The following is a 26,104-nucleotide window of genomic DNA, read 5'->3' as shown; positions in this document are numbered from 1 at the left end:
AGTGCAGATGAAAAGAGGGAATTAAGAAATTGCACAAGGATAGTTCTTGATAGTCTAGAGAAGTTAAAAACTCCCTGCCCTTGTGGCTTAGTAGAGCAGTGAGTCCAATGGAGAAGTTTAGGTTTCCCTTCAGAAGGAACTTCTGTTAAACTAAACAGTGTCCTTAAAGGTGAGGACAGAACTGAACTAGTTTGGACAATAGCTTGGAGGAAGATAATCTAGTACAACTTGATTTGTCAGAATCAAAGGAGGTACTCTGCTGCGATTTTGGCTATGCAGTTACTGAAAACTGCATTCAGAACCAGCATTCTGTAGTTTAACATGCAATTTCAGCTCAACATTTATAGTAATTGTGTTTTCCTACATTATGGAACTTGCTAGCAGGAGGCTATAAGATTAATTCTAAGTGCCTGCTAGAACAAGTACAATTTGCAGGTCAAGTGACAGATCTCTATGGTAAGGGAGGAACTAAAAAGTTTCTTGAGCCACAGTTTAAGAACTTTTATCCCCACTAGATCTTAACAGCACTCTTGCAAGGCAGCAATGCATGCTTGCACAAGTAAAAGCCTTAATGTTAGTTTATATGCAGTTTGCACAATGGACAAGAGGAAGGAAGGTGAAGGATTGCCCCAAATGGTCTAAGCAGGTTTCTTTTTTCATGTTTTTGTAGAAAAATGGTAGTTTGACCCAGTTACAGCTTTGCTCAACTTTTAGGATCCACCATGTTGAATAGGAGCTATAGAAAAAATTCAGAGACTCTAAATAGAAGTGGTTTTAGATAGGACAGTTGACTAGAGGTGTTCATCCCTACACGCCTAGCCTCATTTGAGGTTTAGTCACTTAGTCTTAAGTCACTAGAGCAATCCAATCTTGAGATGATTACTGTTTTGAAGGAGGGGTGCTTAAAGACACTGGGAACTGACATTTAAGGAGCAGGCTTGTCCGAGATTCTGTTTTGGGGAATTTAAGAGCACTTTATGCTACAGCTGTGTTAAGCAAGACCTCAGGGAGGCTGTTAGCCAAAGGGACCATCTGAGTCAGTGTTTCCAGTAGTAGCATGAACAGGTATTTTGTTTCATTAATTTATGATGTGACCCACCATGAGCTCTGTGCTTAGTTATAGCCAATTTAACTTTCAGATACTAAATAGTTTCCAGCTAGATTTCTTTTTGTCCCTTGCTATGGAGTTAGGTAAAGAGGACCAAGCTTCTGCTAGTTAGACCTAGACTTTTTTAAAAAGCCCTCACTTTAATATTAAAGCATTAATTAGTTGCCACTGGGAGGGGAAGAGTTCATTAGAGATTGAGAAAGTTATAGTTCAGCATTTGAATCTAATTCTTACTTCCAGTAAGAAGGACAAGACCAGACCTCTTTAATTCTCATTTAATAATTTTTGCATAGATAGATTAGGTTCAAAGTGTCAGTCTTCATTTTGCTGAAAATTAAAAGAGGAGAGAGAGAGAGAGTGGTTTAGCAATGTAATAGAACAGGTTTCTGTAGCATCAGCCTAGTATGTTAGAGTCCTTATGTAATTACCTTGTGGGATGATAGCATCCAATTCACTTTAACTTTCCATAAGGACTGCTCCAGAAGATACGTGCCCGTGCCTATGATATGCCTCAACACTACGACCTAAAAGAAAAATAAAGTCTCAAGAGTCTGGCCAGCCCACAGCAAAGCCATTTGTAATACTTCAGGTATGAGCATTATTCCTCAGAGTTCTAAGTTAGAATACACCTGCAGTCAATACTTAGTCTGACATACAGAATGTAGGTAAAGCTTGTTGCACTCTAATGGACTCTTGAGAGAAGATCTGTGTCTCTTTTTGATCTACTTACCAAGCCTCTGTTTTCTAGGAATACATCTCCTTGCACAAAGAAGATCTGAAGCTGGCCGCCTAGCATCACATATCACCACACTGCAGTGGAAGTATATCTACAAGATAAAGAATTGCAGTTGCTATAATGTTCCCTAAAGATTTGGAAAGTCATGCTCATTGGGACTCAGCCATTTGATTCAGTTCTCATCTTGCCTTCCCCCTACAGTGTCACTCTGGTAACCTCCAGGAAGGGTTGTTAGTTGTAGAGACAGGTTAAGCCTTTGTAATAGTACTTTATACAGGCATTCCAGGCTCATTAGAACCTTGACTGGCACTTAGAAAGAGTCTGCAGAAGTGCTACTCACCTGTTCCAGTAGTGCATTTCCATCTTGCATGAATGTGAACATTTTCACCTCAAATCTCTTCAGATGAGTGGGAAACTTCACTCTTGAGTCACTATCCACTTTGTGGAAGATTGTTTGATGGGAGTCCTCTGCATTTTCACAGCTTGGAGAAACCAGACTCAAATTAGAGGCCTTAGATTAGCAGCTACATGTGTCAACATGCAACATCTCCAAGCATAATAGTTAAAAAAGTAGGCTAGGGAAGAATTACTATCATAGCTAGCAGATGTAGCTCAGTAGTAAAGGATCTCTGTCACAAAAAAATCCAAGTCTGTCCTCACTCAGGTTGAGAGCACCCAGTCATGGAGGCTCATGGTGTTTGTATTTTACATCTCTGCTGCAAGAAATGCCTTATGTAGGAACCCCATTGCCCCTTCTGATGACTTCTTTCAAGGGCATAGTAACTGTTTTAGTTCAGAGCTAAAGATAGATTTCTTCTAGTTTAGGTTAATGCTTGGACGGAATCAGGGAAGCCATTTCAGATTTCAGTGGGGGCAACTTTAGCCCCTGGGAGCACTGTTACAGTGCTCCCAAGTTATTGCACAAAAAACCCTAAGATGTTCTAAACTTGCATGTGGAATTTAGACTAAGATATTGGCTTTATTCTTTCCAATCTCTAGCCTTGAGGTATCAGAAACAAGTTTGATACTTTGTACACTACCTTTAGTACAGACATAAGTCAGCTTTACTGCCTCAGACATTGTCCAAATGAAATTTAATGGACTAAAAATCCAGTAAGTGCTTACTAGGAATATTTTGGCATTTATTTTTACTGATCAGTTATGTACATGACTCACTAACATTTGAGTCCATCCTTACTGGTAGAAGGATACTTGAACTGCATTTTCGCATAAGTTAAGCTTACAGCTATAGCTAAATACAATTTGAAAATAAGCAGCCTTTATCTGCAGTGTCTAAAGCTGAGGGTTTTGATATGGGCACTAAGGGGAGTACAAGTTTATGTTCTAGAATGATATTGGATTGTACTACTTTAAATTATGAATGACTAACACATGTGCATTGTCATAATTACTCCAACCAGGACAGGTTAGGCATTTCAGAACTCTACCCCAAAGAATTAAAAGTTTAAGCCTGAGAGAAATAAAGTGGACATGCAGACCAGTGTAAAAGTGCTATTACAGAATACATGTGCATTGCACTTTGACAGGACACTGAGGAGTACCACCACGAGTGTGCTGGGGCGGCATCAGTACTTTGTCTCTTTAAGCTGACCACTCAGGAGCTTGAATGCTTGTTTAGTACAGCAGCAGCTCCTACTCCTGAGAGAGAAGCTCCCTGTCCCCTCACTCCAGCTCACCAGAACAGGAGGCAGGCTCAGTCCTAAGTAGTGTAGCCAGTGGTAGCACCATGGCAGGGCAGGAGAGGCCAGAGCAGTGCAGCTGCAGACTGCATGGGGCGGGGGAAGGAGGAAGAAGTGTGGTATGAGACTGAGGAGGATATTGTGTTACCTGTCTGTAATGACAGACCACTGTGGGCTGCTGTCTCTGTCCTGGGAAGCGGTAGCCCAACAGTCTTCTAGATATAGTTCTAGCTGTGGATCTTCAGAATGGAGCAGTTCTACTTCAAAATACAGTGCCTCTTTTAAGTATTTTACCACAGGATACTCTATGTCCTTGTAGGAGTCAGAATAAGACTTATCTAGAAGTGGAGAAATAAGAGTTTTAAGTCTTGATGTATTAAACAAGCCCTTCTCCCAGAGCCAGAGTTTTTGCCAAGTCCTTACTCACCTACACAGTCTCATTTTGCTATGGCAGGGGTTTAAGGATGAGCACGTGGGTGTGAAGGGACCATCTTTGGAAAATGGGAATGAAAGTGGTCAGGGCCCAGGAAGGGGATTTGCAGATTAGACCCCTCCCCTGGATCCACACAAAAAAGATAAGTGCTGCATTTATACAGGGAGAAGAGGGGGGCAAATGGCTCATGTACAGAAACCGTGAAGGTCATCTGAGCAAGGACTACAAGCCCTCCTTGATAAGAGTTATATTTCATGCTTGTGTTTCCATCCTTACAAAGGATTACATTTGTCAAATACCATCCCTTTACTACAGAGGCCCAGCAGTGTAGGATGTAGGGTGTTAAGAGAATGGCTTCCAGAAGTGTCTGTTCCTAAAAAGGAACCCTCCCTTTGTGTACATTCACTTATTAGAAATTGGGGGTGGGATGGGTGGATTATGCAATCACTACAATGATAGTGATGCAACAGTGGTGTTTATTGCTTCTAGGGTCAGTCATTTCCTGCTACTCCCATCCCTACCCCCTTGAAAAAGCCAGCTCTTAGGCTGCTCAGCATTATCATCCTTACCTTTGAACAGCCTCAAGGCTAGAGCAAGAGAGCCAAACCCTGGCTCAACACTGGGTGCTGGGTTGTTTTTGGAGCTGTACTGTACAACGATGGTCTCATTTATTATATATTGACATGCACACTTCAGTCTGGGAGTGAGGAAGTAGAGTTTAGATGGTTATAATCTTTAGGTTTAACCAAAGAACTCTTCCCCTTCTATCTGTACAGCAATACTTACTGGTATATTGGTGTAATGCTGCCAGGTCTGAAGTAGGAGACATCATTTTCATAGGTCATAAATGTGTTCTCAAACTGAAAGAACCAAGCATTTAGCGGGAGACCATTAACACCAAAAGCAAGTCAAGTTTTAAGTTGCTAGAGGTACTCAAGTGCTGCAACAGCTACTTAGTACCACATTAGCAATGGAGGCAAAGGTGAATCACTGGCACTCAGTCAAGACCCACTATTAGAACTGTGGGTCAGTTTCTTCAACCCCTGGAGAGATCACTGGGCAGTGTGCGCATTAGTGTTGCCAGTATTCACTAACAGCATAAAAGCCAGTAAGTCCAGGGTGTCCTATGCAGTGTGGTGAAAGGGTGTCATGTGCCCAGTGACACTAGCAACTGAAGCCTGTGGTAGGTCACTGGGACAGTATTCTGTGTGAGTTGATTACTTGATAATGTGAACAACAACAAGTTATTACCAAGTAATCCATCCCCAGGTCTTACTGTGTAATTTATAGGTGGTCTTTGATGCAGGATGCTTCCTGCACTTCAAGGGGTCCCCCTCTGCTAATCCTGCTTCAGCCATTGGATCACTACAATAGAAGCAGTAGCAACACCTGCCTCTAAAACAGAGGTTATTGAGTTTAGAAAACCTTGTCTTTGTTCTCTATGTGAGAGTGACCTGTTTTGGCTGTCAGATGGTGTGGCCATCCTAAACTCATGCTATCAAAACTTTTAACTAGGCAGAATGTAGCCTTCAGTTTAAGGCTGAAGATGGCTAGAATCCTGCCAAGTGTTGAGGCACTTGATTAACTAGAGAATACAGTAGGTGGGACAGAGGTCAAGATCATGGTTAGGACCAAAGAGGAAGGTGGTATTGATTTCTGGAAAGCCAGTTATCAACATCTCATGGGTATGTTCTGCAACATGAGCTCTATCTGAGAGAGTCAGATGAGATGGAAGGTCAATGTGGTTCCTTTACCTTTCTACTTGTTCCACAGGTGTTCACATGGAATATGAATGTTGCACTCTTCTCAGTCACTGTAACAGGCCTGCATTGTTTGTCTCTCAAGACAAATAAGCTGGTATCCAGGTCTGGGATTCCTGCTAGCTTAACTGCAGTGATAGCCATTGTTCCATTTGGCAGACAGTCTGAAAACAAGCAGACATCCATTGTCTAATTACATTCAGCATACTCTCCTCCCCCTGCCCCAAACCACAAACCTCCCCCCACAGCAGAGGGCCAGCATTACCAGTCTAGATCATTTGGTCAAGTATTCCAAGTAGGGCAACAAGAAATTGTACCTATTAGTTCTTTAGGTGAAAATCTGCAAGAGATTGAAAAGTCTGTCATGTCAGCAAGAGTGTTATCCTTCATTGTTACATGGAGTGAAGCAGTTATTCCAGAGGGATGAATATCCTAGGAGAGATCACAAGTTGAAAATGTCTAACTCCTATTGATCAAAGTGAGATTGTTTGCCATGCCAGTTTAAAAGAGCCAAAAAGGTGAAAGCCTGGTCCAGTTGTCACTGATGTCTTCAGTGAGACCAGTGTTTTATCCTTTGTCACTGAGTCATGTGACACTTCTGCAGATGCACCATTTGCCCCCACATTTGATGCCAACAGATTGGCCTGACCAAACCTCTTCTACAAACATCTTTATTAAAGAGAGTCAAGCCTAGTGCTTGACCAGGTGAGTTAAGCTGGTCCATGGCCTCCAATGCCCTGCAGAGCTATGATCAGACAAAGCATTAAGGGAGAAGCTACCTAGTAATTCAGTGTAGTTTTGAAATCCATGATTGACTGGGACCCCAGTCAGAGTACTGTTTTCTGACTGTTTGCTACTTCTGCAGCAAAGAAGCTTTATGGTGCCATGTTTGAGCTCTTTGTAAGGGCTCATGTTTCATCAAGTTTAGTGGATTACTGTTGGGATTGTTTATATTGAGTCTGAAGTTGAGGGGAAAAACAAAACTCTGGTCTTAGGTTAGGAGTGCTTCCCATGTGTATTTATTCTTGCATGAGAGGTTCTACCACCAGTGGTAAGTTACCCTACAGTAACTCAAGATTTGTTCCATTTCTGATGCAGCTACCATTTCACAACGGCAAGTTTAAAGCAAAGCCTATTGGGAGGGCTAGATGCAGAGCATTAGACCTCCAAAGCCTCCTGTTCAATTGGTGCCTAACCCTATAGGCATCAAATTTCTGCCCATGTACTGGCAGCAAGCTGTTTAAATCCTAACAAAGCTACTTGGCACCTAGTTCATGCTGAAGTTCCATCATAACTGAACTATGTGTGCCCCTGTCCTATCTTATCTGCAGGGACCAATCCAGTAGGCCTACTTAGAAGTGGAGTAGCTGATTGACCCTGCATGCAACAGCTGGAAGGAAAGTTTAGTGCTGCTTTAGTACCATATGTGGTCAAAAGCCCACTGGGTAGAAGGGGGAAAAAAATCCAGGTTCAAATTCCCCATTCTGGAACAGATTTTTGATCAGTATCTCCCACACCCTGGGCTCCTGAGGGCTGTTGATTCTACTCAGGACTACTTCCCACCCTGTGGCTCTCAACCTTTCCAGACTATTTCAAGAGTGTCATGCCCCCTCAAGTTTCACTTAAGCTGTACTCTTACAGAAGAGATGCAATACAAAAAATGTCAGTTCATTCAAATGACTACTTGTTTACTCTTATTTTACCATATTCTAAAATATTGGAATATTAATATTTACTTACATTTCAGGGTACAGTAAGTGTAAACAAGTCATTGTCTACAAAATTGGTTTTTACTGACTTCACTAGTGTCTTTTATGTAGCCTGTTGTAAAAAAAAAAAAAAAGCCATCTAGAAGACCTGTGTACCCCTGCTCTGAGACTGTAGGCTCAGCATTCCAATGTTGGGCTAAGTCCTTTGAGGAGACTAACCCCAAGTTGCTTGCTGGAAGGGTTTCCTCCTCCCTACTCTGACAAGCTTCTGGAATTCTAGCTCCCCTCCCACCAGTTATAGTGGGTTAGACACCATGCACATTTGTGGTCCCTTTACCTCATATAGTACATGAGGTGCATAAAGAGGAACACGAATGGTGAAGTGGGTGCCATTGTCATCTAGTCCATAGTTGTGCTTCTGAGCAGCATCTGGTGACAGGCTCAGGTTTGAAATGAAGGGCAGCCAGTTTTGATCCACATTGCCACGAACAACTGTTAGATAGAGGTTTTCATCATCACAGAATCCTCTTGCACTAGGCAACACTGTAATAGATGGAGAAGTGATCATTTGTACATGGAATATTAGTATTTCACCTGACAGTTTAGGGCCAATGGAGTTCCACCATAAGTGGGTGACCATTTGTCTTGGTCCTGTTACCTGCATCCTTGACAGGAGAGATTGTTATGACTGGAACAGTGAAGGTCTCATGTGTTGGCTGTACTATGAATCCAAGTGTGACATTCAGTATATAGAGTCTAGTGTCTTCTGTTAAGTACTGAGAGAGAGAGAGAATATCAAGTCACATTTAGAAACTCCAACCAGTAGAGTGTTGCAACATGTGCATTAGGTACAAAATAGATACCTCTTTCTTAATGCTAGGCACATTGAATGGTGTTTCTATTACATAGCCTTTGCTTCCATTGGGGTATCTAGTCTCATAGACTTTGTATCCATGCTGAAGGGCTTCAGGCACAGTTACAGTTGTATCATCTATGGTCAAGTTCACCAGTTCCACGTCTGGGAGGAATGTTCCCACAGTCACATTGACCAGCCTAATGCTGGAGTTGGTATCTAGGAAGAAGTGGTGTGGTGTTAGCCTTTGCTAAAAATGAAGTGTGAACTTAAAGGTTCATCCAGTTACTTACTGTTTGTTATGGTGGGTGGTACAAGTTTAAATGGAGTTTCTATTTTCTTGATGATGGTATGCTTGGTCACTCCCCACCTGTTGTCTTCCCACTGATGTTCCAAAAACAAATTAATGTAGTATTTGGTCCCATGCTGTCCCTCACTCACATGGGTCTGAAAGGGCAAGTTGTATGTTAGACACCTAGATAGTTGAGTTGCATGCAATATGTAGTTTCAGGAGCATTAAGGTGATCTGACAAAAGCCATTAGTTTGCATTATCCTGCTTTTCTGAGAAATCTCTGTATAGGAGCAGAAATGCAAGGGGCAGGTGGTTCTCTACTCCAAATGGCTCAACCCATATCCCTGTTCCCCCCTGCATACTGCCAGCTTTATGTTCTTTCAAGTTTAGTCCCCTCAGATTTGATCTTCCCCCCACAAAGGTGGGGTGGGGTCTCAATCATTAAGTGGCAAATGCCTCATGGGTTCTGAGGGTGTTTAGCTCTTCCAATTGACCATGGTTGTCTGATGTCAATGAGGGCTGGTCTCTGGTCATCAGGTGCTGTATGAGAGCTCCCCAGGTCAGTGTTCTTATGTGGAGCATTGAGAAGTGGGGCATAACACCCCTCTCCCTCAAAGTCTAATGAGAGGAGAAAGGGGTCTTTATGGGGAATCCTCTAACCCTACTAGCCATTAGCTTTCTGCTTGTAGCCAAGATGGATGGTTATCCACTAACCTTGTAATAGCCACCTTCTGCACCTATGGGCATCTGGATGGTAATTTCATCTGTATTGTTTGATAGCACATATTTCCTGGAAGCAATTTCTCTGGCAGAGAGTTTGTGAAGATCCACACCAATTTCAACAAGGAGATCATTGAAGCTAGTTGCCCCAGCAGAGAGGGTTGGGAGGTTTTTTGGAATGGTCCATGTAATTGTGTCATCTGTATAATCCACCCCATCTTAATTTAGAAAGAATGGGAGGTATTTCCATTAGTATCAAGAACAGTACTTAGGGCAGTTAACAGCTAGGCATGTCTCAGTGTATCTTCAAGATGTTTGAGTGTTTAGCATTAGATCAAAGGGATACCAAGTCTCACCTATAGGGCAGGCCACAGCAGTATCTACCATCAAGATCATCCATCGTTGCTTGTAGAATGTACTTGCTCTCACCACAGAGAAAGTCACTCCTCGAACCTGCAAGAGTAGATGCTGTTAGAGCTGTGTAGTGGCAGAGCACACAGATGGTGAAGGAGTGTACCAACCTTGACTAGCTGTGCTTCTGCAGCATTGTATGGTGCTCTCAGCAAAATCCTAGTGTCTGTTGTATTGAGTCCATAGCCAGCATTCTGAGCATCACTTGCTAGCAGAGCCTTCCTTCCACTGGGCAGGTGAAATACTACCTGCCAGATTGACACTGCCCCAGCGGTTGCCTGAGGGAGACAAGTAGCTCAAAAGTTTTGCCATGTGTTTTTACTAGGCTACATTTCCATTCTCATTTACACCTGACTTGGAGAGACAATTGAGACACCATCTGAGATCCTTTGTATTCTCCTCCCTCAGCTTCAAAAAAGCTCATCTTGCTGTCCTGGAAAGAGACTGTACTCCCTATGCTAAGGTGCCTATAGGCCTAGTGTTGTGGCTGTCTCAGTTCTAGGATATTAGGAGAGTGAGGCAATGTCTTTTATTGGACCAACTTCAGGAATTGGTCCAATAGAAGACATTGCCTCACCTACCTAGACTCTATAAAAATCCAACAATTAAGCAGCTGGTTCACTGACTGGTTTCATGTTCACCAGCTCATTGTTTCCTTGTACTCCCTATCCATCTGTTGCATAATCTACGCATGGATTAGAGAGGTCTTTATCTAGTAGCCACTATGATTGTGCACTGGCCTCAAGATGCTACTGAGGTAGTGATATCAGTCACCTCATTTGTGAGGCGATTCCTATTTTTCCTTCACTTATCCTGTTGCTTTACATCTGTTGCCAGGAAGCCAGAAGAGGTCTCCACCTGTATCCTTCAGTCCAGGAGTTTATTCCCTTCCTTTTTTTGGAGGCTGACTCTTCAATGCATGCTTTCAATATATTGCTGGAGTAGTTGTACACAGGAGACCTTGAGCCAGAAGTAACAATGCTAGCAGCTAAGCTTACCTCTGGAAAGGCTAGAGCCCAGTCCTCAGGTTCATCTTGGAGCAAGTCTGTTGTTATCTGTGGAACATTCCTCCTGACAGACACCTTGCAAAGGAACACCCATCATTAGTGACACCAAGTGGGAATAAGGAGACAAACTGTGTTAGGAACATTTGAGTTAGTGATCATGTTCCCTGGTTGGGAGTAACTCCTCTTTTTAAAGAGTCTGATCTTGGTTGCTTGGACTGCTAAACAGCCTTTTAGTGACAGCTAATGGACAGAGGCTATTTGGCTTCTCTGCATTTCACCATTTGATTGTACCCTTTGTCTAGGCACTGCACCTACTTCTCAGGTTTCCTATTTCCAGTTTGGAGGCAGTTTTTCTGACTCCAACAGAACAAAACAGTAACCAACTATTTCCATCTTATGGATGAACTCCCATACTTGGTGTATGAAAACAGTATGCCAGTGAAAACCCCCATTTGGCTTTAACCTATTATTGGACATTCAATAGGTGACAAGCTCAACATTTGAGCACCTTGCTTCCTAGAAATGAGTATGCTTCAGGCAATATCCATTAATTTATTAGATTAAAATAAACCCAATTTTCAGGTGGGCCCTGGACTGTTTGAATCCTATTACTACATGCCCTGCATTCTGCTTATAAATGCTTTAGTGGCCAAGTGTTCAGGTTCCCATCTAAGGCCCTATCCAGAGCACACTCCTTTACAAGTTCCCCCCTTCCCCATGGAAGATCAGTGCTTGGGATCTTACCTCCATGTAGTTGGTTTCACATACTAACTCTCTTGGATGCCATGGACTGTAAGGGCAACTCACAGTCTTCAAGTGAGTTAGAGCATTTTTCATATCAGGATTAGTAGCTGTTTTGATTTGTACAGTTACTGTGTATACATCACTCTGCAGAGACACAGGAACAGCTCTTACTCAAGGTACTAAGAGTGTGCTAAACAGGTCCCCTCTCCCACCACCACCTCCTATTTGCTCAACCCTAACTAGTGATGCAAAGCTGCCTCATAAACTAGTGTTTAGACATTACAACTAAGTCATCTGTGTCTAAATAGACTAGATAAGTGTAGCTCTTGAAGGGCATTTTGCATGTCTCCCTAATCCAGATATTTTTAGACAATACTTGAGATGGAGTGCTTGCCCCTTTCCCAATCATCATGTTATAAAAGCAAGTGCCTGAAGTTGCAGTGGGGGAGGTCCAAATTAGATGATGAATTACATAGCTAGTCAGATATCAGGTTGCAGAGAGGGATAGTTACCTGCTGCTAGCAGGACAGATATCCATCTGTTCATACATTGGAGGGAAAATTGTGGCAATTAAAGTCTTCATGCTTATGTTAACACATTAGTTTGTGTTTTGTAGTAGACCATTGGTATATTCTACCACAATATACCCAGAGGCCTGGGAAAGAGCTCTGAGGGAACACTACCTAGCTTACCAAGTGGCACTAGTTAGTAGACATGCAACATATTGCTACGTTACAGTCTCTGTACAACTCATTGGAAGTCAGAACTTTGTGAAAGGACAGACTTTGTAACTAAAATACAAAAGTAGGGCATTTTAGATACAGTAGGCTTACCTCAATATGAGTGTAGCAGCTTATAATGGAAGCACGGAATTCAATGTTACCCCAATAATTATACTCTATTGTATAGCCACACTGTGCTGCCAGGGTCCCATCGATCTCCTGGGCTGTGCCAAACTGGTCTGTGAAAAGGTATTTAAGTATAGCTGTCAGGAGACCTTCATAGTTGTTCAAGCTACACTCATGGTCTGAGCTTTTTCTTGGACATTGCATGCAAAGTTACCTAGTTCATCCCGGAAAGTCATTCCAAGGTTATACTGTACAATAATCCCTGTTGTAGACTTTACAGTGACAATTGCTTTGGTGTCATACTTGGAAGGCCATTAACTGTAGCTGATTGGATCACCCTTTTTAAATTCTGTAGTACTAGTTCTATAGCTGTGATTCAGTGCCTCCATTTCTTCTTGGCCCTCCCCCCCCCCCCCCCCCCCCCCCCATCAGCTGCTATACTGGCTGTGACCCAAGGTCAGCTGTCAGCAATTTGCTAGGCTATCATACAGCTGAGTTAGGTACTTTGTGGCTTCCGTCTTGCTGTAGTCCAATGCATGCATTAACAGAAAACCAAGGGTCTATTTGACCACTTGACCACCAGGCTAACCAAAGTAGAGTTTAGTCATTGGTGTTTACCTGGGATATCAATAGCCTATTTCATACTATAGTTGATCTAAAATAGTGATCTTAATAAACCCAGATTTGGCAATTTAGTAGGAAGAGTAGGTACAGTTACCATGACATCTGTGGATAAGGTACAAATGAGGATTTCTCACAAAACTCATTGTTCAGATTAGCTAGACTATTAAATGTTTTTTGGCTTCTCATTAGAAGTTACTTTAAATATTGTTGTGGTCTTTACATTGGAAGACCCAGTGTAGATACTCTTATACAACATTCCGGGATTAGAGACTTGGCACCCCAATGCCTGGTAGCTGTAGGTAACCTAGAGTTTAGGTATTTATAACTGGGACATGCTGTTAAGAGGCAATAAGCATTTTCAAAGCCGCCCCTTATTCTTCCCCCCTTTAGCTTACCAACAGCAGCAAAGATCAGATACTTGTCCTCAAAGTACTCTGCATTCAGTGCAATCCGCAAGAGGCTCCCCAGGCACTCTGAGCTCAGGGAGCCTGTAGAGATGTTAAGACAAATTAGTAACTATCACCATAGGAGTCACTTGGATGCAAGATGCTAAGTTCTTTATAAAGCAGACTTAGCTACTGAAATGCAGCCACTTCTGGGGTCAAACAGCAACCCTTTATCAGTACATGGTTAAGGCCATAGCCACCTGTAGTTTCACCTGGTCAGAGAACACAAACTCATGCACATCAAGGGTCTGAGACCAACTGGCAGATGGCACAGGGATCCCATGAGTTCACCAGAAAGGGTCATGTAAAATCTTTATAATTAGTGTGATATCTTTTTCAGTAAACACAAAATTATGTTCTCTGAGTGACCTGCTTCTAACTGCAGATTTAAAGGTAGCATGTCTTGAGTGAAAGATGTCTAGATAGTGATGGGCTATCCAGTGGTCAACCATGGATATATCCCTATTGTATGACTACCTATTTTGTTATTTGACTTAGAAGGCTAATGACTTCTAAAGGCTCTGCCAGAGTTTAACAGGAAGTAGTAAACAGCAGGGGGAAGAGCTGTTTTGAGGTGAACATTAAAGGTCTGTTCTAGTATATTTGAGGTTGCTGAAAGAAGCCCTAGCATCTTTCACCTAGGATGAAATGGAGAGTGGATTTGCTTCCTGAAAGGGATCTCAGCCAGGCTTAGTTGGCAACACTGGAATAACTCTGGGTGAGAGCTTGTCAGTTAAGTTCAGGCACAAGAATGCATGGTTACACATAAAAAATAAAGTCATAGCATTCAAGTCTCTAAAATTTCCTTTTTAAAATATAATTGAGCTCAAGTGCTGTGCATAGTACAGGAGCAATGGTCTAGAGTATGACTGGTAAACTGCTTCTGTGAGGGGGTCATGAGGGGCTGGATACCACAGGGGGACATTTTGAAGTGACTCAGAGGCTGGGGTGATCACCACCCTGCAAGGTAGTTTTGTTTTTTCAACCTAGGATTGAGATTAACAGCTTGTCAACAGAAGGCTTTAAGTTGCTGCCTTGAGCTAAATATCTAGTTTAGATTTACTGCTCTCCAGGAGTTTTAGAAGCAACCCCAGCTATAAACTAAGGACTCAGTCCCACAGACCCTCCTTCATGGGAATCACTTTACACACAAGCAATCCCACAGAAGTCAGGGACTACTCATATGCAGAGCTACAGGAACAAGTGTTTGCAAGGCTGAGGCATTAGAAGGGTCTTTCTGACAAGTTGTAAGACCACTTGGACTAGAGAGAATTACTATAGCTTGGTATGAGGGCACTTAGGTTCCAAGTCTCCTGCTTAATGACTGTAAGATGTCATCCAAAGTGAAACAGCTTCACTAGGAGAAACTGAGTGAGCCCCACATGAGAATCTTAAGTACCCTAACAATTGGGTTATAAGAGGTGGAGACCCTTGTTCAAGTCCCCTTTTTCCCTTGGGGGAGGGTAGACGAGAGAGGACTTGAACAAGGGTCTCCCATGTTTGAGACTTCAATTAGGGAGCCACCATCTCTTCCTCCTCCAGAGGAATTTCTAAGCAGGGGCAGAAGACTGATCCATTAGGAATGCTCAGAGCAGGACTTCTGCATTAATCCCACAGTAAAGCCAGTGGGCGACAGGTGGGAAGGCTATTCTGAGGATCATGCTAGAGGTGCAGTCCCCAGCTTGAGGGGGGGGACACAGTCAGAGAGGCTAGGTACTTACAGCCTCTAACTTCTCACATTGTTGCAGCTACATTGTTTTTCATGTTCTAGTTTGATCAGAGCTAGTGCAAGTAGGTCTTGAGCTTGGCCTCACATTTCTGGGGGTAGCCATATCCCTAGAGCAGTTTATTGGGCCAGTGCAACACTCACACTTGCGAGCGTATGAGACAGTATTAAGTACTCTAGGTATAAATTCATAGAGCAGAGCAAGTTGTCTACTGAGACAAGAGACTCACGTAGAACCACCACACCTGGCCAGTGCTTTAGAAGCCACACGCCTTCCCTAGCACCACACTAGAGCATTGAAGCAGAACACCATTTACTGAAAAGCAGGGGGGGGAGGGGACTGTCTGAAAACTGCAAATAGTTAAATCTAGTTACCTGGCCTGTCTTGGGTCCATATTTCAGAGGCTAATACACCTATTAGGAACAACCTGCAAGAGAAAGACATATGTGCAGATACACAGTTGTCTTAGTAGCAGTTTCTTTAGTTGGAAAAGATTTCATTTAAGTATTGCTTAATTCTAATGTAAAGCTTCTATAGATAGGATTAGATATTTAGACTTTTCAAGTCTAAGTCTCCTCCTTTGGGGCATACAGGCTTGTTCTCCTTTACTTTTAGAGTTTAGGAGACAGTCATGAGACTACCACAGCCTACACCCCACAGAGAGAATCCTAATCAACAGAAACACCACAAACACTCACCTCAACAGAAGGTTTGGCACCATTGCGCTTTAGAGCAGCTACCAGCTGTAGCCTCTTTTCTCTTGCTATGATAAGCAGACCAAAAGTTTGAGAATCCTGAGCAAGCTTGCAGTGTAAAACCCCCCAAACTGCGTTCTCAAGGCTTTGGATTCACAATAGAAAGAAAAGCAAAGGCTCCATTTTTATACTCATGCAAATCATTTACAGCTGCTTCCCCAGTCAGACACCTATAATTCAATTCACCTAGTAATTCACTTTCATGGTTAATTATATTATTTTCCGTGGTCCTTCAGAGGTGATTTTTGCCAATTCCTGAGTGACACTGATGAGGCTGTTAGAGACAATGAGATAATTAATAAACTCCAAATGGAGGTAGTTTGAAGACCACTAGCCTTGAGTTACTTTCCTGCAAGTGTATCTCCCAGTTAGAGCTAGCAATTCCAAACAATTAGGAAAAAAATTAGTTTGAGTCAAACAGAATCAGAATTTTCGGTAAATCAAAAATGCCTGTTTTGGGTCAGATGAAACCAAAGTCTCATATCAGTGGTGTGTGCTTTAACTGCCAGTCTATTGGATATTCTGGCGTAGAGGTGTGTGAGGGGCTCCCTGAATCTCTCCTGCTGAAGCTGTTCTACTTTGTATAAATACTGGACTAGTCTGTGGCCAGACAAGTGAGAATGACTGTATAGTGTAGTGCTTAGAGCACTCACCTAGCAGGTGAGTGCCAATGAGTTCCTGGGTCAATGAGTATTTCATCAGTTATACAAAGTGAAACAGCTTCAACAGGAGAGAATGAAAAAGTCCTGTTGTGGAAGATCTCATTGCTCAGTGGTTTGAGGCACTGTCTTATGAAGTTGGAGATCTAGGTTCAAATCCTTTTCCCCAGAGGGGGGAATAAAATCTGTCTCTCCCAGATGAGTGCCCTAGCCTAGAAATTATAAATAGTGTACCATCACCTCCTCCTGTTCTGTGAATGGCATCTAGGTCAAATTCACAAATAGTTCTAGGTGGACTGAAATTTCATTTTTTTTTGGCAAATAAACTATTAATGCAAAAAAATGCACCCAGCTCTGCTCCTAGTATTTGCAAGATCTGCATTCCATTAACATCCTCCTTACACTGTCTGCTTTCCATCTTGTGAATTAGGTCTATCTTACCTTTGAATATACTAAGAACAACATGACATTACAACTTTCAGAAAAAAAAGTATAGAAACTGAGAACAGCTCACAAAGGCTGCAGTTAACTTTGTTTATTTTAAATCGGGATTTTAAAAAGATTTCCCTTTCAAAAAGATTTGGGGGTGGGGGAGGGTGGAGAGAGGTACAGGTTTAGACATTTTTGCCCACCAATTTTAAGCCTACCTAATTGCTATAGAGACAATGGCCTATATTTTCAAAAGGGATTGTAAAAAAAGCAGGATCTGTCAGCTCACACAGTCTGAGATATTACTGAGTTCATGATAACCCCTGACTACTTTTGTTGTATAGTCACGGTGCTATCAGGATCAAACTCATTATTTTGCAAAACACTTTGGAGTAGCTAAAGAGCAAAAGACACTGTAAAATTCAAGTCAATAACGAGGTGAGTCCATTTTTTAATATAATCATATTATAAAAGAGCTTATTGGGGGCCTTATCTTTCAAGATTTCCATTATAAAATCCCTATATGGCTGCTATATAAACTGTGAAGGGTAAAAATCTATCCCACAACCTGCTTCTGCAACACTATGGCTATGTGTAAACTTGGCACAGGGTGTGTGATTCCCAGCCCGAGTAGACATACTCACTCTAGCTCTCATCAAGTTACCATGCTAAAAATAGTAACGTAGCTGAGTAGCGACATCGGCTAGCAACCCTGAGTACAATCCCAACTGGACCCCCGGGGTATGTACTTGAGGCAGCTAGCCTGTGCCTCCACTCGCTGCTACCAGGTCTACAGTTTTTGTGTTAGCTTGATGAGAGCTAGCACAAGTATGTCTACCTGAGCTGGGAATCACACTGGCAGCTGGGGTGACCAGATGTCCCCATTTTATAGCGACAGTCCCGATAGTCAGGGCTTTTTTTTATATAGGCGCCTATTACCCCTAACCCCTGTCCCAATTTTTCACACTTTCTATCTGGTCACCCTACCTGCAGGTCTAAGTGTAGACTTAGCCTTTGTCTTTACCTTATATACAAGTGTTACAAGAATAGAAGGCTACCAGCTCTGGCCAGGCAGATCACAGAATCAGGCCGATTTTATAGATGATCTCTCATTCCCTAACTAGATAAATGGGAAGCTCAGCATTGCCAGTCCTGCAGGGATATGGACATAGTGGGTATTAAGCAATTATTTTACCTAGTGCCAGCTTTCACAACCTGGCAAAGTTTCCTCTGAACAGATGAGCAAGTCCCATAGAGACTAGGAGTCTCTGAGCCAGGAATTCACCCCATAGGTAGAGCTCTGCACAGATACAAAATTTGTATCCGTATCCGATCCGCAATCTGCAAACATGGTCTGCGGATATCCACACTTGGATGCAGATATCTGTGGATATAAAGCAGGTGTGGATACAGATATCTGTGGATATAAAGCAGATATCCGCAGTTTTGCAGGGCTCTAGATATAAAATTTGGATTTGCATCCATCGGCAATCTGCAAACATGGTCTGTGGATATCTGCGTCCGGTCTATGGATGTGGATAGACGCGGATATATAGTGGATGGATAGCCACAAATTTGCAGGGCTCTACCCATTGGCATAGGTCACAGAAGGCACAAATGTTGTGTAGCATTTAGGAGCACAATTCTAGTCTTGGCATGTGAATCTTAATAATTGTGATGGGAGTTATGCTTGCACATTGAGATGAAAATGTTCTGGGAATCTTAGGATGCAGAGCCCTTGAATAGTATGCAATATTGCCTTAGGAAACTGCTTACTCTAATAAATTAAAAAGATAGAACAGCTCTTGGATGACGTGCAGTTCCTGATTATGAAGTTTAAATTATTGCTTATCCTTGTTTCTCTCTCTCTTAAGGTTTTATATTGATGCTCATCACCATAGTATCTGATTAGTTTTCATATAAAATCAATAGGCAGAATGAACTCCCTGTGACAAATATGGCATTTTCCTGCAATATCTTTGGAGTCCATTGTATTAAATCAAAGTTTATGTATTATTGTGGGCCAGGATTGTATGCAACATCTGTGTAGGGAAGGAGGTGAACCCAGGATATGTTACAAACGTCAGATGACTTTGCTGAACAATGTGGCAGTCAGGAGTGGACTTTTGCGACAAACAATATCATGTGGTCTGCCTGGGGAATCTCTTGGGGGAAGAAAATGCAAATTCCCACCTTTGGGTGTGCAAAAACCCAGCCTGTGAAGCTATGCCTTGAGGAGAGGACCATTATCTGCTGATTATCTGTTCCCAGGGTTTTAAGATCAAAGGCCTGAGCTGTGTAAAGAAAGAGTAACCTATTTACAGGTGTTCTGGTTCCGAATCTGAGACAGTTATTAAATTGTAACCATGAGGAAAATCCAGTTATTGGGTTTTGAAGGGCTAACACCTACCCAAGTGGCCTCTGGTAAGCTTTTTAGCATGCATGTAGGTTCTTTTATTATTTTTATATGTTTTCTCTGTAGTGTTTTCACCTTAAGAATAACTGTGCTTGCTTATAAATAGCTGTGTGGTAACTTGTAACTACTGGCAATTACAGCTGTTCATAATCTCTAGATAAAGTAAAGTAGAGATGGGGCAGTCCTGTTTAGGCAGTCTGGCTTGCTGGGGATATCACAGTATTGGCAGGGAACTGTTGGCAGCCTAGAAAAATCCCAGTCAGGAGGGGAGAGACATGGGTCTCTGTCCAAGAGAGGTGATGGCTGAGGAGCCAAAAGGATAGAGTGAGTGCCCTTGAGGAACCACAGAGAAGGAATACAGGTGCAGTTGTTCTGAACTGTGTCACTCCCTCCTAGACTTCTTAGAGTATCTGGCTCTTTTTCCTTTTAGGGATCAACACTCTGCTTGGGATAAGCTATTTGTTCATTTATTATGATTATTAATTTCCTCTCTCTTTTTGTGCTTGGTGGCAGGGTGTGGGATAGAAGCCAGTCACAACATTGGCACTCTCGTTCTTATGATGCAAAGGAAGAGGAAGGTTTGGCAGCATTTTCCTAAAGAGGCTCAGAGTGGCCTGCTCTCCTCTGGAAATTTGTTCCATAGCTAGATCCCCTCGACCAGGGTGTTTTGTTCCCAGCTCTCATGTGCAGCTCCCAGGGCTTGTTTCTTCCTGTAAATGTGTGAAGAGCATTGCTGAAGCATATTAGGTTGTCATTTTCAAAGATATCCTCATGAGGGAGCCTAAGACCATCTTATCTGGTATCTCTCCCTCCCAGCATCAGCATGAAGAAGGACACATCTTGTTTTAGAATTTGTTAGAGGTCACGCTAAATCAGGTTAGAATTTTCCTTAGGCCAAACTGAAGCTGTTTGATCTCCTTGCAGCATCTCTTTATGCTGCATCCCTTCTTTCCTCCTTTGCCTGGGCTGTGTCCGTTCAGATTTTTACCTCTTCAAGTCAAGGAATTTGCCTGTAAAGCATCATGCACACCAATGGTGCTGTATAAATAATACTACAGTCAAGCAAGCAATGTTTAATCATTGAATAGTGCAGCATACCCTCTTGTTAAAATGCACAGCACTCTATTCATGTTTGCAGCATACACTACGCTTAGCTTCTCTTCTCACCTACATTAAACTTGATATTCAGTGCAGTTGGACCATAAAGGGGGGGGGGAAGGGACACAAGGGGAGGAAGTTATTCTGAATCACTGCTAGCGTGACCAGATGGTAATTATAAAAAATCAGGATGGGGTGGGAGGTAATAGGCACCTATATAAAACAAAGCCCCAAATATTGGGACTGTCCCCATAAAATTGGGACATCTGGTCACCCTAATCACTGCTTCCACACCTCCTTCTAAACAGGATGGCTTCTTGCTTAGCATAACTTTGTTGTGTTTGTGGAATAGTGGCTCTTTGGGCATTGTCATTGAGTGGGATATCCTTGAACAATTCCCAGTTTTCATTAAATACTCCTTCATTAAGTTTGAGTCCTCATTCTAATAATTGCTTCACATTTTGGCAGAGTGGCCCTTTAAAGTTTCAAACATGCAAATTGCTGGTTGATACCCCATTCTGGTTGCAGAAAGTAGATATAACCAGACCATGATCACCAGATTCCATTTTTTATGTCTGTTTGTCCTGGGCTCCAGTGAGATTTGGTGATCTGTAACAGATTTGCACCAGTACCTCACCTTTAGTTTGACTGGTTAGAAGTTTAATCCATAAACATTGGAGGTCCTGCATTGTATATAATTAACATCTTTTATATAAATTGCCATCCCAGCCCCTTTTCTGCCCATTCCATCCTTACAGAACAAGTTTAAACATCTATTTTAATTTTCCAATAAAAGGATCTATCCCACCAAATTTCAGTAACATGAACCCTCCTTTCTTTTCATGCATGAGGATCTCCAACTCTTGTTTCATACCTTGGCTCCTAGCAGTAGTATATAGACAAAGAATATGTTCCTTACATGCACTTTAGTGCTTGGATTTGTCATGTGCGATGCCTTGGTGCTGATTTACAGATCTGGATGTTTGTACCATGATTCCCCATCATCTACCTCCCCCTTCAGTGATAGTGTAAAGCCCTCCTGCCTACCCTAGCTGGTCATCCTTGAAATTGGTGCCCCTACTGAGATGGAGGCAGTCAGAACCCTATAACCCCTTCTCTTGTAGTAGGCACCCCTGTGTTCCCTAAAACCTCCCTCATCCATCCACACCACTTTCTTAGCCACTGTTCACCTCTAGTATCCTCTCTTTGTCTTCCTCAAGGAACAGGAAAGGCACATGATACTCCTCTCCTTTGTCTCCCTTCCCTGAAGTCTTCCAGGAGCCATGAAATGGTATCTGATGCAGTGTTGTGACTGCCACTGTAGATCGCCAAAGGAGAGACAAGGTGGGTGAGATAATATCTTTTATTGGATCAACTTCTGTTGGTGAAAGAGACAAGCATTCAAGCTACACAGCCAAACACAGTTACAACAACACTGTGATCACCTAAGGAGTCACTTCTGTCAAACTCAGAATCTTGTTTATACTTGCAGTGGTGGCCTTAGTCTTCACTCCTGGAAGGCAGCAAATACTCCAGCTATCCATCTGTGCCTGGCAGAACTCCCTGTCCACTCCTCTTAGCACTGGGAATCCCTGATGAAGACTGTCTGTCTTCTTTGGCTAGTTGTGGATGCCGGCTTGTCTAAGTAACTTGACGTAAAATCCTCATGTTTAATGGGGTAGTACACAGCTGTCATCTGAAAGCCTAACTGTAAACTTAGGGCTGGACTACACTAAAGCTGTAAGTTGATCTAAGTTACGCTACTTCAGTTACGTAAGTTACTTAACTGGAGTTGATGTAACTTAGGTTGACTTACAGCAGTGTCTACGCCATGCTGTGTTGACAGGAGATGCTCTCCCACCGACTTACCTTCCACCTCTTGGGGAAGTGGAGTACAGACGTTGACGGGAGAGTGCTCTGTGGCAAACTCCAGCAAGGATTAGACTAAGTTAGAGAAAGCTTTAACTTTTGGAGCAGTGGTCACTGTGTATAGTTATTCTGGAGTCATGACTCAAGAGTGCCAGCTCCCAGACCACTAGTAGTTTTAGAGCACTGCCTGGCACTGTGGAGACCTGGGTTCTATTCCCAGCTCGGGAATAGAACTGGGTGACCTAGGTAAGTCAGTTTACTTCCTTCTGCCTTAGTTTCCTTATCTGCAAGATAGGGATATGATCCTAAGCTTCTTTGTAAAGCACTTTGAGATCTATTGATAAAAGCACTGCATAAGAGCTGGGTATTATTTAATCAAGAGAAAGGCTGCAGAGGTGCTACTCACCTGTTCCAGTAGCACATTTCCATCTTGCTGGAAAGTGAACATTTTCACCTCAAATCTTTTCAGATGAATGGAAAACTTCACTCTTGAGACACCATCTACTTGATGGGGGTCCTCTGCATTTTCACAGCTTGGAGAGGCAAAAGTGGAGTTAATGGAACAGCTGATATGAGATTTGATTAATAAGGTATTAAAGGTGGGTAATATAATTAATGCCAATCAACTTGGGTCTATGGAAAATAGATTCCGTCAAGCTAACTTGATATCTTGTTTTGATGAGATGAGAAGTTTGGTTGATAAAGATAATAGTGTTGACATCATTGACTTCTGTAAGGCACTTGACTTGGCACCACATGAGATTTGATTAAAAAACTAGAACAATTCAAAATTAACATGGCACACATTAAATGGATTAAAGATAGCTGATCGATAGGTCTCAAAATGTGACAGTAAATGGGGAATCATTGTCCAGCAAGTATGTTTCTAGTGGGGTTCCTCACGGATGGGTTTTTGGCCCTGTGCTATTTAACACATTTGTCAATGATCTGGAAGAAAACAAAATCAGCACTACTAACATTTGCAGATGACCAGAACATTGCGGGAGGGGTAAATAATGAAGAAGATAGGTCATTGATACAGAGCAATCTGGATTTCTTGGTAATCTGGGCACCAGCAAACAATATGTGTAATATGGCCAAAATGTAAAGTCATATTTCTGGAACAAAAAAGACAGACCATACTTACAGGATGGGGGATGCTATCTTGGGAAGCAGTGACTCTGAAAAAGATTGGCAGTCATGCTGGATAATCAGCTGAACATGAGCTCCCAGTGTGATGCTGTGGCTCAAAGGACTAATGCAATCCTTGGATATATAAATAAGGGAATGTTGCGTAGGAGTAAGAAGGTTATATTACCTTTGTATTTGGCACTGGTGTGGTCACTACTGGAATACTGCGTCCAGTTTTAGGCTATGTCTACACTTGGAGGTTGGGGGTATGATTTCCAGCTCAAGTAGACATACATGTGCTAGCTCTTATTGAGCTAAGGTGCTAAAAATAGTAGTGAGCTGCAGTACACAGGCATTGGTGACATGGGTTAGCCCCTGAGTACATACCTGTGTGATCCAGGAGAATTTCTACTCGGGGCACCTAGCCCATGCCACTGCCCGTGCTACTGTGGTTACACTACTATTTTTAGTGCACTAGCTTAATGAGAGCTAGCGTGAGTATGTCTACTTGAGCGGGAATCACACCCCTTGCTTCAAGTGTGGATATAGCCTTAGTGAAATAAAATTCAAGAAGGATCCTGGTAAACTGGAGAGGGTTCAGAGAAGAGCCATGGCAATGATTTAAGGATTAGAAAACCTGCCTTGTAGTGATAGACTCAAGGAACTCCGTCTAGCTTAACAGAGAGAAGGTTAAGGGATGACTTGATCACAGTGTCTGAGTACCTACATGGGGAGCAACTATTTGATATCGGGCTCTTCATTCTTTTAGACAAAAGTATAATAAGATCCAATGACTGGAAGTTGAAGCTAGACAAATTCAAACTGGAAATAAGGCACACATTTTAAAAAGTGAGAGTATTAAATAACCGGAACAACTTACAAAGGTTGTGATGGATTCTCCACCTCTAGCAATTTTTAAAAAAAGGCTGAATGTTTTTCTATGAAATATGCTGTAGTTCAAGCAGGAATTAATTCAGGGGAGTCCAATGGCCTTTGTTTAACAGGAGGTCAAACTAGATAATCACGGTGGTCCCTTCTGGCCTTATAATCTAGGAATAATTTCTGGTTTATTTAAAAAAAAACAGTGTTTCCAAGATGCAGAAGTATACAATTGCCAGAGAATAACCTGGTTACACATGAAGCTTCTAGACAATAAAAAGCAATATTAAATTTTAGTAAGATGCAAAAGCCAATGTATCTTTATATACAAGAAATACAAAAATAGAAGATACCACCTCTCTACATGCAGGGCACAGTATCAGACTAAGCTTATGAATGATCTCTCATTCACTGACTGGGCAGATGAGCGCTCAGTTTTTCCAGTCCTGCAGGGATACGGACATAGTGGGTGTTAAGCATTTTTTTTACCTAATGTCAATTTCCACAGCCTGCCAAAGTTTCTTCTGAACAGGTGCGCAAATCACAGAGACTGTGGGTAAAATCCTGACCTAACTGAAATCAGTGGGAGAAATTCAACCCAGAGACATAAGGTAAAGAAGGTGTACAAACTGTGTAGCATTTATAAGCAAAATTCTAGTCTTTCCAGGTGATTCCTAATAACTGTAATGGGAGTTATGCCTCTACATTGAGATGAAAATGTACTGGGCATCTTAAGATGCAGAGCCCTTGAGTACTATATAATATTACCTTAAGAAACTGCTTTCGATGCATCCGATGAAGTGAGCTGTAGCTCACGAAAGCTTATGCTCAAATAAATTGGTTAGTCTCTAAGGTGCCACAAGTGCTCATTTCTTTTTGCTTTCTTTAATGCATTCTACAGTAGTTTTCAAAAGATAGAACAGCTCTTGGATGACTGGCAGTTTCTGATAATGAAGTTTAGATTATATCTGTCTACCTATCTAATCTAATCTAAAGGTTTCATTCTGCTGCCCATCACTGTTGTATCTGATGTTACCTCCATGTTAAAATAATTAGCAACAGTAAAGTCCCTACTGGATTTCATGCACCCTTTCCATTGCCCCTTTTCAGGGTTAAAACCTTGCTTGGCATAGTGTGGGTGTGTTTGTTTTAGCTTGTTAGATTTTATTGATTTCCTCTTTTTGTTTGTTTGTTTGTAGGGGGTTGAGATAAAGGGAGTGTCAATGAAGTCAGTAAAAAGAAAAAAGAACAGGAGTACTTGTGGCACCTTAGAGACTAACAAAGTCACTGTCATTCTTATGCTTGGAAAGGCCTTTTCAAAGAGGAAGATATGGCAGCATTTCCTGAAGATGATCAGAGTGGCCTGCTCTCCTGTGGAAATTTGTTTCATAGCTGGATCCCCTCGACCAAGAATGCTTCATTTCCAGTTTTCATATGCATTGCCCTGGGCTTTGTTTCCTCCTTTAAGTGTGTGAAGGCCACAGAAGTAGTGGCTCCTAAGGAGGTGCTTCTACATGGCTGGACCATATTAGGTTGTCATTTCAAAGGTGCCCTCATGAGGGAGCCTAAGACCCTCCTATCTGGTATCTCACGTCTTTCCCTCAGCTAACAGCACCAATAGGAGGAGAGAGATGTCTTGTTTCAGAATTTATTAGCGTTTGGAATAGAACAGGTTAGAATTTTCCTTAGCCAGGAAACAAGGTGTGTCACAAACCCAAGCTGCTCAATCTTTTTGCGTTTATGCTGCAT

The 26,104-nt window shown here is 42.2% G+C and overlaps 1 protein-coding gene across 1 annotated transcript; it reads right to left on the bottom strand.

Annotated features, from left to right (window-relative positions):
• Positions 1–1,377: 1,377 nt before the first annotated feature.
• Positions 1,378–26,104, bottom strand: LOC141984287 (uncharacterized). The gene is made up of 22 exons (XM_074947224.1): positions 26,070–26,104; positions 22,752–22,878; positions 13,342–13,462; positions 12,308–12,435; positions 11,475–11,618; positions 10,722–10,805; positions 9,834–10,001; positions 9,669–9,765; positions 9,307–9,530; positions 8,593–8,746; positions 8,310–8,518; positions 8,105–8,222; positions 7,784–7,989; positions 6,055–6,169; positions 5,732–5,901; positions 4,764–4,837; positions 4,547–4,674; positions 3,693–3,882; positions 2,185–2,326; positions 1,839–1,935; positions 1,537–1,632; positions 1,378–1,435 (listed from the first exon to the last, which is right to left on the bottom strand). Exons 1-21 carry the CDS (start codon positions 26,102–26,104, stop codon positions 1,565–1,567), a joined length of 2,799 nt encoding a protein of 932 aa, XP_074803325.1. The 3' UTR covers positions 1,378–1,435; positions 1,537–1,564.

The sequence above is a fragment of the Natator depressus genome, chromosome 3, assembly GCF_965152275.1.
Source record: "Natator depressus isolate rNatDep1 chromosome 3, rNatDep2.hap1, whole genome shotgun sequence".
In the NCBI taxonomy this organism is placed as follows: Eukaryota; Metazoa; Chordata; order Testudines; family Cheloniidae; genus Natator; species Natator depressus.
This window is presented reverse-complemented; position numbering and strand designations above follow the sequence as displayed.

Excerpts from the sequence above, each read along its gene's own strand:
- LOC141984287 (XM_074947224.1), bottom strand. The coding sequence starts at position 26,104 with ATGCAGCATAAACGCAAAAAGATTGAGCAGCTTGG. Across the intron at positions 22,879-26,069 it reads AAAAAGATTGAGCAGCTTGG|CTGTGAAAATGCAGAGGACC; the intron begins GTTTGTGACACA and ends TGCCTCTCCAAG. Across the intron at positions 8,519-8,592 it reads ACCACCCACCATAACAAACA|ATACCAACTCCAGCATTAGG; the intron begins GTAAGTAACTGG and ends ACTTCTTCCTAG.